The sequence below is a fragment of the Brassica napus genome, unplaced genomic scaffold (assembly GCF_020379485.1).
Source record: "Brassica napus cultivar Da-Ae unplaced genomic scaffold, Da-Ae ScsIHWf_3088;HRSCAF=3902, whole genome shotgun sequence".
Classification (NCBI taxonomy): domain Eukaryota; kingdom Viridiplantae; phylum Streptophyta; class Magnoliopsida; order Brassicales; family Brassicaceae; genus Brassica; species Brassica napus.
The window spans coordinates 383,090-394,706 of NW_026016323.1; the positions used below are offsets into that span (position 1 = coordinate 383,090).

At 35.0% G+C, this 11,617-nt stretch overlaps 2 protein-coding genes across 2 annotated transcripts; both read right to left on the reverse strand.

Moving 5' to 3' along the window:
• Window positions 1–166: 166 nt before the first annotated feature.
• LOC125603076 (putative nuclease HARBI1) lies at window positions 167–1,848 on the reverse strand. The gene is made up of 2 exons (XM_048774335.1): window positions 939–1,848; window positions 167–357 (listed from the first exon to the last, which is right to left on the reverse strand). Exons 1-2 carry the CDS (start codon window positions 1,846–1,848, stop codon window positions 167–169), a joined length of 1,101 nt encoding a protein of 366 aa, XP_048630292.1.
• A 433-nt stretch (window positions 1,849–2,281) lies between these two features.
• On the reverse strand, window positions 2,282–3,725 carry LOC111216061. The gene is made up of 2 exons (XM_048774368.1): window positions 3,650–3,725; window positions 2,282–3,489 (listed from the first exon to the last, which is right to left on the reverse strand). Exon 2 carries the CDS (start codon window positions 2,943–2,945, stop codon window positions 2,418–2,420), a length of 528 nt encoding a protein of 175 aa, XP_048630325.1. The 5' UTR covers window positions 2,946–3,489; window positions 3,650–3,725; the 3' UTR covers window positions 2,282–2,417.
• Between the last annotated feature and the right edge of the window lie 7,892 nt (window positions 3,726–11,617).

An 11,617-nucleotide genomic window follows, 5' to 3' on the forward strand; every position in this document is an offset into this window, starting at 1 on the left:
ACAGAGACACAGAGGCTGATCTTATAGAGAGAGAGAAGCTCTTGGAAGTGTTTTGGGGTCGTGCTGAAGCAGTGGCTGAAGTACTCGACGAAAGAGAGACACAAGCGGGTAGCTTAGGAATCTTTCAGTAACAGTTGTTAGGGTGTAATAGATTGTGTAAAGCTGATTAAGCAGAACTTGTAATAGAGTGTACAAGGAGATTTCTAATAAAGCTTAAGGGTTGCTTGTAGTTGTTTGTCTCTTGCTTTACTTTCTCCATTACCTTATTGTTGCCGCAGGTTTCGGCGTCAACGACAGCATCTACGTCGGCGGCGGCGTCAGCGTCAATGAGGACAGTTGTTGTTCGTTTCGCTGACGCTGCCGCAGATTATTGTTCGTTTAAAAGACGCAGGAAGTTGAGGTCGACGCTGACGCTGCCACAGGAAGCAGATTTTTGGGTTGTTCGTTTAACAGACGCTGCGGCTATTTTCATTTTTTCAGATTTATTTTAAATTTTTTGTAAAATTGTATTTAAATAAATCAAGTGTAGTTTAAATATATTTACATCCATTAAAATATTATGTTTACTTGGTAATAATTATTTGGTCAATTATACAAATGTAAATTATACAAATGTAACAATTTTTTTTTCATACATCAAAAGCTAAATTTGAAACAAAATAATACTTCAAAATATTTATCATAAACAAAAGCTAAATATTACATCAAGTCTTAATAGATATCACATTTAAATGACAATCAAAGTTATAAGCAAAAAAAAAATTAAATCATCAACTAAAATATTTAATACGGTAAACGATCTCTACCATATTCATTTGTGATGTTATCACGCAAATCGTCCATCGCTCTATCACCTGTCGGCTCATACACAATATGTCCACCACCACCACCACGACCATCATCTTCATCATCATCATCATCATCATCATCATCATCACCTTCTTCTTCATCACCGTCACTATCAGCTTCTTCTCCTTCTCCATCATCACCATTTTGCCACTGTACAAAATCATGATCTTTCCGATGTGAATCACGTATGAAGTTGTATAGCGCCATCGTCACTGTCACCAACTTAATCCACTTGACCAGACCATACTTAGGATGCCGATCCAAAATCCTCCATTTTGCTTTGCATACTCCAAATGTCCTCTCAATCACTGATCGCAGACCTGAATGCTTTCGGTTGAATAACTCTCTTGCACTAACCGGTGGTCCTCCTGTAGCAAACTGACCAAGATGATATCGCATATTACGATGCGGACCAAGATACCCTGTCCTGGTCGGATATCCGGAGTCAACTAAATAATACTTTCCAGGAGGAGGATGTGGAAAAGAAGCCTCGTTTCTCGCACAATGAGCCAAGACCTTGGTATCATGTGCTCTACCAGGTACACCGACATATGCATATATGAACTTCATATCGAAGTTACATATAACAAGAACATTCATTGTAGGATCTTGCTTTCTGCCTCTGTATGCATCTGCATTCTGACTTGGAGAGCGAACCGGGATATGAGTTCCATCAAGTGCTCCAATACAATCTCTGAACTGAGGCCAATACCGATCATCGTTTCTCAAAACATGACTCACTCTTGCAAACTCGCCTTCTTCTGGTTTTAATGTATCCTCTGCAAATTTGAGAAGAGCACTCAAGACTTCATCAAGCTTTCTTTGTACTGTATCCAACGATCTTTGATACCTTGCAGCAATATCCCTCTTCGTCTTATCTTGACCAACAGTCTCGAGAAACATCGCAACAGATTCCTCAAGGTAGACATGGTGAGACTCTTCCAATCCATATCGCTGAGCTAGCATCTTGCACAAAGCTTCAAACGTCCTTTCATTCATGCGCAGAATGTCGTAACATTGCTGATCAGATTCGTACATAAGTTGTTGAACATAACGTCATCCTGCTCCTCGATCTGTTCTATGACTCAGTCTCTCAGTAATAGCCACATCAAACAAACCAAGTTCATCATCATAATCACCATCGTTATCTTCCAATATCCACCTTCCAAGCATCTACAAAACATTGAATAAATTATCATCAGTGAAAGCAATACAGCTGATCATGTTATTAACATAAAAAGACAAGACATAGATTATAGCGAAACATAATCTCTGAAAGCAATACAAGACACAACATTGTTATTACACGCAATAAAGCTGATCCTATTATTAACAAAAAAAAGACAAGACACAACATTGTTATTACACGCAATAAAGCTGATCATGTTATTAACAAAAAAAAGACAAGATACAACATAAAGCAGTACCAAAGTTCATGCTTAGCGTGATGAAAGGAAGGATCAACATAAACCTCTAAACTTAAGTTTCATAACATAAAGCAGTACCAAACTTAAGTTCCTACTCAACATAAACTAGTGAATCCATACTAGTTCCAATTCACTAACTAGTCACTCATCACGTTTTATCTTGGTCCTAAGCTCCAGAAACTTACTCTTCGCTTCATCTGTCTTCATCGTTATGAATCCCCTTCGGCTCCCTTCACTATCTATCATAAGCTCAATCGATGCTTCATATAAAGGCGACCACTCTCTCACTTCAGGGAGAGCATACACCATCTCCAATACGGTCTCAACACTGAATGGTTGTTCACGCTCCATCAATTGTTTTGCTAGCATATTCTTCATTTCAAGAGCAGCAGTCCATTTTTCACAAGCCTCCATAGCCACATCTTTCTCTTTACGCTTTCGTTTTGCTCTTGAACCTCCACAATGAGTCTGAGCCGCTGGTTGAGTTTGGCGAGGAGCTTGGCGCTGGGTTACTGTCTCCAATGCTTGAGTCTCTGCTGCTGGCTGACAATCAGCTTCATCCTCACCAATATCTCCACCAACTCTCGAATTCAAGCTTGCTTCTCCATGTTGAGCGCTCCAACCTTCTGCTCCAGTAACTACTACACCACCAAATTCTGCTTCAAACATATCAATGTTATCAATCTCTTTGCAGGAGGCTTTTCTAATCACAGGACACTCCTATATAACAAAAGAGAAAGAGTAAATCAGTGATAAATCATGACATCATCACAGCCACAAACATCTAATAAGCTCAATTATTTCAACACAAGACATCTTAATAGCCACAAACTTCTAATAAGCTCAATTATTTCAACACAAGTACATCTTAACAGCTAAGTTCACAAAAGAAAAAATGAGAAAATGAGAAACTGACCCTTTCGCGCTCTTTCCACCAATTATCTGACATGTCGATCCTTCCCATGTTATCATACCCAAGTCCTGTCTTGTTCTGAGTCAGCATCCTAATCCTAATGTATTTCTTTCTACTGCTGTCATACTTTTTCTTGTAGTCCCTCTTCCAATCAGAAAATCCCTTCTTAAACCTCAGCTCAAATGCATCCATGATGTTCTTTTTCCCTACTTTATTCATTTGCTGACCAACCTTATTTCCTTTTCTTCTCTCTTCCGCGTAGAGTTGGAAAAAATACCTAGTTTCCTCAGGTTTCCAATTCTAAAACACACTAAAGCAAGACACAGACCCTTAAGCATACGACCTAAAAGACCTAAAGAGAGATCCATACAGCCTAAAGACAGTTCCATACAACCTAAAGACAGTTCCATACAAAAAAGATGCACATACAAGCATTAAGACTAGTGTGAGAGAAACTTACATCTTTTGACGTCGACATCTTAAAAAGTGAGAGGAACAGCGATAGAGAGTGAGCTTGAGAGGGTCTGAGCTTGAGAGAGTGAGCTTGAGAGAGTGAGCTTGAGAGGGTCTGAGTCCTGCAAAAAAAAATAGAAAAAATAAGCAATGTGTTCATGTTTTGGAACAAGTAAGATACCTAAGCTTGAAGAGAATCAGATACCTCAGGGTATAAACAAGCATCCAAACAATTTACAAAAGTATCATAAGAACTGTAACTTAAATGACTCAAGCAAGAACGGTTCCTGGAACAAGTACAGTTTCAAAGAAAAGTATCTCCTGAAAGAAAACAATAGTCATGATCTCCAGAAGTGCAACTACATTCGGTCAAGAAAAGATTAGCAAAGAAGTAGGTTTCAATTAACCCAAACACTACCACTGAGACAACAATCCACATAACATTCTACAAAAGTTTAACACTATTCTAATCTACTCCATAAATAATCACATAATGTTTATTCGAAAAGGTAGATAACTAACAGAGTAGATTACCTTTTCGTGTGTAAAGACGGATGAAAAGTCTCTGGCTATCCTCTGAAAGAGATGTGAAGGATTCTGTAAGCCAAATGAGAAACAAGAGTATAGAAAAGTTAATCAATCATTCCAACAACAAGATGCAGAGAAATGGAACTTAGCGTTGATGCAACACAAAAGAAACAGAGAAACCCATCAAGCAGAACTCACTACCATATACAAACAGATGAAGCTAACGACATCCTCATAGATAGCAATTTATGTCATCCAATTTATCAATATATTCAAATCGTAGATAGCAATTCTATTGAAGCGTTTTCCTGTCTGTCTTTGGCTCCAGCTAATTTGAATTTACCAGCTAATTTAAATTTACCACAGACGAGAAGAATTTGGATAAACTGTACTAACTAAAGAAGGTTCTTCTAACTCCTCTCTAGTCTCCAGATGTCTGACATGCAACTTAAATTTACAAGTTCTGGTTCCATAATTATCTAAGAATCTCAGACTAATGTGCCGGTTTTTTTCAAACATGTGGCAACAGGTAAACCAAAACCAAAACCAAACTTGTAAACAAAACCTTTCCTATTGAAACTGTTGTAGCAAAGTAAAGAAGAGCAATAAAGGAAGTAAGTTGTTTACTTAAAAGACAACAAACAGAAGATTATCATTGCTTAAAGATAACATTAGACATCTCTTATGAAAACCTAAGCAAGACAAAGCTTTAAAGACAAGATAAAAACAAAATCTTTAATCTTCAAGTATCAAAAAGTTCCAAACACACAAGTCTGGCAGGCTTGGCCTCTTTCACAATGAAACAAAAGATATATCACACAAAGACTCACTAGGGAGCATCAAACAATCATCACAGATTCAAATAATCAGAATGTGGAAACTCTATTTCACTAGCATCAAACGTACCTCAACGAGAAAAGGAGAAGAGAGAGCTTGGAGATGAGATGAGCTCGGAGAAGAGAGCTTCGAGATGAGATCGGAGATGGGTTTTCTTCGGAGAAGAGAGACAGCCCGAGATGGAGACAGCTCGTGACGGAGAGAGAGCCCGAGATGGAGACAGCTCGTGACGGAGAGAGAGCCCGAGATGGAGAGAGCTCGAGATGGAGAGAGAGCTTGAGATGGAGGGAGCTCGAGATGGAGAGAGAGAGCTTAAGATGGAGAGAGCACGAGATGGAGGGAGCTCTCGAGATTTTCACTGATTCTAGAAATGGAGATCGAGAGAGATACGATAGATGGAGCTGCCTCAGACTTTCCCCAAGGATGCGGCTGCGTCAAATTTAGGTTTAGTTTTTTTTTGTAAATACTAAAACATAGTAAGGGTAAAATAGTAAATTACGTTATTGGCCGCAGGTTTTATGTCGTGACCGCAGGTTTTATTGGCGTCAGCCGCAGGACGCGGCGTCAGACACAGCTTCCTGCGTCAACGAAACGAACAAGAATTAACGCAGAATGTTGACGATGCCGATACCGCCGGTACCTGCGGCAACCAAACGAACGGCCCTAATAACAAACAAGTCAGCTGCGTCTTGTGACTTCAATACATGAATTAGGAGGAATGGTATTCTTGGCTTCTGCAGCCATTTCTTAAAAGGGGCCACTGCTTTATTTTTGAGGTAATTTTTTTCCGCATTGACAAGAAAATCTTAAAATCACTTGCTTATGTTCCTCTTTGGTCTTTCCCTCGTGTATTGAAGTTAATTTTGTTTCGTTTAGTTACATGTAGAGAATGTGTTTGTGTTGCTCGGTTTCATAAACTGTTGATGGTTCATTACTCTCTTTATTAGTGGAAAAAGATGTAATCAAATTGATAAACCCTTAGAGAATATTACGCATAAAGAAGATCATAGTAGTTGGTACCAAGACATACGATAAATCCTGAAATTATAAATTAAGAAAGTCGGACAACAATCCAAGACGAGTCAGACAGAATAAGTTAATATATTACTTACATACGCTTTGACATTACCAACCCTTGATGTGATATGGGCTTTGGTAGGCAAATCAGTATGGCGGCACTACAATGCCATGATCATCAAGTAGTGCGAGTGCAGCAAAAATCCAGATGAGCTCCGTGCCAGGAAGGGGTTGTAATAATCCTCACAAGCAGATATAATTTTGGTCGAGAAAATTCTTTAAGATCAGTGTAAAGATTGGTCTATCAGAATTTAAATAAAAATCGATATGGTGAATTAATCTCTCGACGGAGCTGTTTTTTTTGGTCGAAAGACCATCTCTTGATGGTTCTGGTCGAGTGTTAATTATTATTGTCTATTTTTATTCATGCTGGGCGAGTTTATTCAGAGTAAGACGAGATTCGAAAGATGAAAAATAGTTAGTCGAAACTGTCCAAAAAATATCGACAAAACTCTTAAAATTATTTCTGAACAGTCACATGCCATTGCACCTTCTAGCCTACTTGCTTCCTCAGTAATTAGGTCACATGACATGCACCTACTTGCTTACCTGTTTGTTCATTAGAAGTCACATGCTGGTCACAAGTTGTTTGCTTCAGCTGCATGTATCTTTCTTCATGGAAGGGAAATGTTCAGCTGCTTGGTGTGCTGAAGCATGTCACCAGTTGTCTAACCTCAGCTTTGTCTTTTTTGGGAGCAAACCCTCATCTGAAACAACTCCTTATGATATAAAATACCCTCTTCTTTCCTCTGGAAGTCCTGAAAACAGATAGAAAACCAGAGAAAAGTTCAGAGAGAAAGAAGAGTGAAAAATCTGTGAGAAAATTGGTTGAAAAATTCAGAAAAAAATCAGGGAAGAGAAGTGAGAAAATAAAAATTTATTAAACATTGACGCAGACGACTTCCACGGAGGTCGTTTGGTAGACTTCTAGGAAGTCGTCTATTTGGATTAGTTTTGCAATTGCTTTTTAACCTAGACAACTTACATGGAAGTCGTCCATATTTGTTTGTTAAAAAAAAAACAATTCGAGACGACTTATAGGTAAACGGGTTATTTTTGCATTTGACCGGATTGTGTCAGAAATTTGACTTTTCTTGAACGACTTACACATAAGTCGTCCAGTAAAAGATTAAAAAATCAGTATTTTGTTATATCTAGACAACTTTCATGTTAGTTCTGCAATTGAAAAATAAAACAATTTTTTTTTTTTTTACACAATTTACACGGAAGTCGTCCGTCCGACGACTTACATGGACGTCCTCCAATATAAGCAAGGTTTGATCAGAATCTCGGAATAAAATCATGGACGACTTTCGTGTAAGTCTTCTAACTGACGACTTCTGTTTAAGTCGTCTAGAAGAGAAAAAAAATTTATGTTTTATTTTTCAATTGCTAAACTAATCTGACACGACTTACATAGAAGTCGTCTAGATATTACAAAATAATGATTTTTTTTAATTTTCTAGTGGACGACTTATGGGTAAGTCGTCAAGAAAAAGTCAAATTTCTGACACAAACCGGTCAAATGCAAAACTAACTTGTTTACACTAGACGACTTACATGGAAGTTGTCTGGAATTTTCTTTTTAACAAACAAAGATGGACGACTGCAATGTAAGTTGTCTCTAAAAACACATTTAAAAGTCAATTGCAAAATTAACATTTGCATTGATCAGAAGACTTCCATGTAAGTCGTCTACAGCCAGAAGACTTTCCCGGAAGTCGTCTGGGCGAACATATCTGGAAAAAAACTGATTTCATAGTTTTAACCGCTGAGATAACTTGTTTAGCACACATAAGTCTTCCCCAAGCATCCAAAATCTCAAACAAAAGTGACCCACCAAGAATCGTAAGCTTCAATGGCTCTATGAACCATAAAAATTTTAGAATCAAAATCTTGTTTTTTTTTTGATGAATATGGAGAGAAAGTGAAAGAGATGTTGTTTTTAGTTCATAAGAATTAAGAAAGAAGAAGTGTAAATCGATTGGAGGTGCATTAAGAGCTTCAAATTGGTTGTTCATGGTGGTTGGTGTATTGATGGCAATGGTAATCTTGTAAATACTTGAAGATGATGAGGTTGACAGAGTAAAAATTCCATTTTTGGAAAAAAAATTTAATGGCATTTTCGTAAATAATCTGAACTTGTGGGTTAAAAATAAGGCAAAGAAAATGCCAACAAACAAACATATGTTAGTTTATGGTTGACTTTGAGTTTTGAGTCAATTTTGTAAAAAAACCCTTAATTTTACATAATTTATGCCTCAATTCTTCTTTCACCTATTCATGTCAAAATAAACCATGTCCCGTTGCATATGATCTATATAGTCTTATGTTAAAAAAAATAATCGATTTATCCATATTGTAAAGTTTAGTATTATTTATCAATAGCTATCATATAATACTATAATTAATCATAGAGAAATTCTCTAAGATGACTTTAAATTTCTTTTTACAAAATATAGTATTATAAAATATGCTATTAAATTTTAGTTCAAAATGTACAAAATATAGTATTATAGAACTAACTTTTAGTTGTGTTATTTACAAAATATAGTAGTATAGAACTAACTTTTAGTCCATGTGTTATTTACAAAATATGCTATTAATTTTTTAAAAAATTTTAATAAATAGTTAAGGATATTAATGACAAATAAAATTTATCTATAATTTTAATCATAAAAATCTGTTGAGAAATAATATAGAAAACCTTATGAAAAATTCTTATCTTTATAACACAATGCATCAATTTAATAACAAAAAAAAAAATCAAAAGTCATATAATCTTCTAAACTGAAAAATATTTGTGAAATTTTCCAAAATTTATGTTAACCAAATATACAATTTGAAAATAATTGATATACCATGAATTTTACCCATTATTAGCCATGATATATAAGTGTTTTAAGATATATTTACTACTATATAGAGCCTTTTAGAGTATTTACAGGTTCATGGACGATTTGGAGGAAAATGCTGATTTTAGTGTCTTTTGGAGCCTTTTGAGTATTGAACTGCACAGACTCGTCAGCTGTCTAGCTATGGATGGAGACCTTTCCACTGTTAGATTGAGCCCATATATTGACAAATGATAGATCATTGAGTTAGCTTTCCAATGCCACCGGTTTGAGGTCAATCAACATCCTATAGAAGAAGTTATGCCCATTTTACTGAAGAGTGGTCAGTCTGCCTCGCGAGAGGAAGCTGTCGAGGAGATGAAGGACTGTGGATCGACAGTGCACCTTTGGTGTCGATCGACGGTGATCCCAGAAAACAGGCCAAGCCTGTTTCGTGATTAATTTTGGCCCAGAAGTCAACACATATTACCAAAATATCCCTGGATGACCTGAAACCTTATTTTACTGTTTCTAAGTCATTGTTGACAGCTATGATTCATACTATTCTAGAGAGAGAGAGCTTAGGATTGGAGAGAGAGATCTATACACCTTGAGAGAGATCTGTACACCTTGAGAGAGGGAAGATCTTGAACTCCCTTGCTTTCATTACTCTATTTATTGTTTCTCTTGCTATATTCATTTATTTAAGTATTATTCAGACCGACATAACCATGTTTCTTATGAATATGTCTAAGTAGTCCTTACTGTTAGATTTAGGTTTCTCAATAGGTTGATACATGTAATGCTAACTTAAACTGTTGCTAGGGTGTTTAAAAATATAATTCTTCACCTAGTTGTTCTTAAAGCTAAGTTTAGGATTGATCATCTTTTAAACTTAGATCTTAGGATTAATTGAGATCAAGCCATTGCTTGACTCAAAACTTGAAAATAAACTAGTATGATCTAACTGACTAGATGCAAACGAGAGTTGATATAGTAAGTTAGAGAATATAAGTCAAACATATCCGTAAAGCTTTCTAGAAGAATCATCGATTGACGCAACGATAGTTCTGTCGATCGATATTTTAAAAGGTGTATCGATCGATATTCTTAACGAATCATCGATAAACACTTTCTCGCGATTAACATAAGATAGTTGAAATCCGAGATCTAGATTAGATAATCAAATTGATTATATCTGAGTTTGAATTCAAGAACAATTAGTATCAATAAACCCCTAAAAACCCTAAATTAAGTTATTTACTTATCACACCTGAGAATATATCTGAATCTAGCTATTCACCCAATTGTTAACAACCTCAAATCAAACCAATCGAGCAATTACATTGCTCACCAATTCATTTACTGCTTTAAAACCTAATAACATATTAATCTAGTTTTAATTAAAAAACTATAAATCTATTGTGTAATCTTAAAATCTCTATGAATTTGATCCCTAAGTACTATATCTGAACCTCTTATTTGAGAGAGTAATTCACTCTTTAGGATAATTTGAATGATATCAATAATTATTTCAAACTCAAAATGATAATATTCTAAATTTTACAAAAGATAAAACTATAGAAGCTATAATTTTTTGAAATACAACACCGACAAAATTATGTTATAAAACTCAATAGTTAGTACTGTAATATTTTTAAATATTAATTTAATAACAAAAAAATCAGAAATTAATACTCTAGCATTCAAAAATATCATATATCAATAAATTTTTGAAAATAATATATCTCCATAATTACTTTATCTCTAATATATGAAATACAAATTTATGATTATAATCTTTTATATTTGCAGACCAGAATTTTATAGCATCTTAAATAAATATTCCTTTTGTAGAATATTTATTTTGACCAATTGTTTTTTTCAAAAATAAAAATATTTCCAACTCAAAATATATTGGAAGATAGTATTTCTTTGTACAAACAAATGTACAAAAATCTTACAATATTTTTAAATTATTAAAACAGAACACTGTAGTTATTTAAATGGATTATTAGATTTAGAAATATAAACACAAAAAAATCAAGAAAAACTGGATCTAGGACTTAAAAAAATAAAAATCCGGTAACTAAATACAAAATTTTCTATAATTGTTGTCGAGAACCATTGTTGCAGTTGGTGCATTAGATCCACTGATCAACCAAATGACGAGTTTTGACTCTTCACTTCCATCACCGTACCTTTCAGTGAATAAAATTCCTAAGTAGATCTAATATAGTGAACACTAAACTACCGCAAACGCAGTTAAAAACCACAAACGAGAAACCACCACCTCTAGATTTGCCTGAGAGCCAAATTCAGAATTTCTTTTAACACACTGTGGATTTTTAAACTCTCATATTGATGAGAGAATAAAAACAAACAAAATGCATAGTGACTGCGTTTAAAAGCCACCATGTGACCAACTAGGATTTGCAGAGAAAACATAGTTTCCCTGCAATAGTTATTTCAATGATACGTAGTTACGAAAATATATTGTAATGTTACATGATTAATATAGAAGAGATGTAGCACATGTACTAGCAAAATATGGTCTTTCTAATGGATTATTTTATAATGATTGTATGTATCGATCCTCTTATATGGTTAAGACCATCATTATATTCTGACTTATAACTTTCAAGTTAATAAAATAAAATGATAAATTGTTGTAGAAAAGAAAAAAGAAACTACATTAT

Bases quoted from the DNA above. Each gene is read 5' to 3' on its own strand.
- LOC111216061 (XM_048774368.1), bottom strand. From the start codon at position 2,945: ATGTTTGAAGCAGAATTTGGTGGTGTAGTAGTTACTGGAGCAGAAGGT.
- LOC125603076 (XM_048774335.1), bottom strand. From the start codon at position 1,848: ATGAATGAAAGGACGTTTGAAGCTTTGTGCAAGATGCTAGCTCAGCGA. The intron at 358-938 runs GTGATGATGATG...AATCTGCGGCAG, and splicing joins TGACGGTGATGAAGAAGAAG to CGTCAGCGAAACGAACAACA.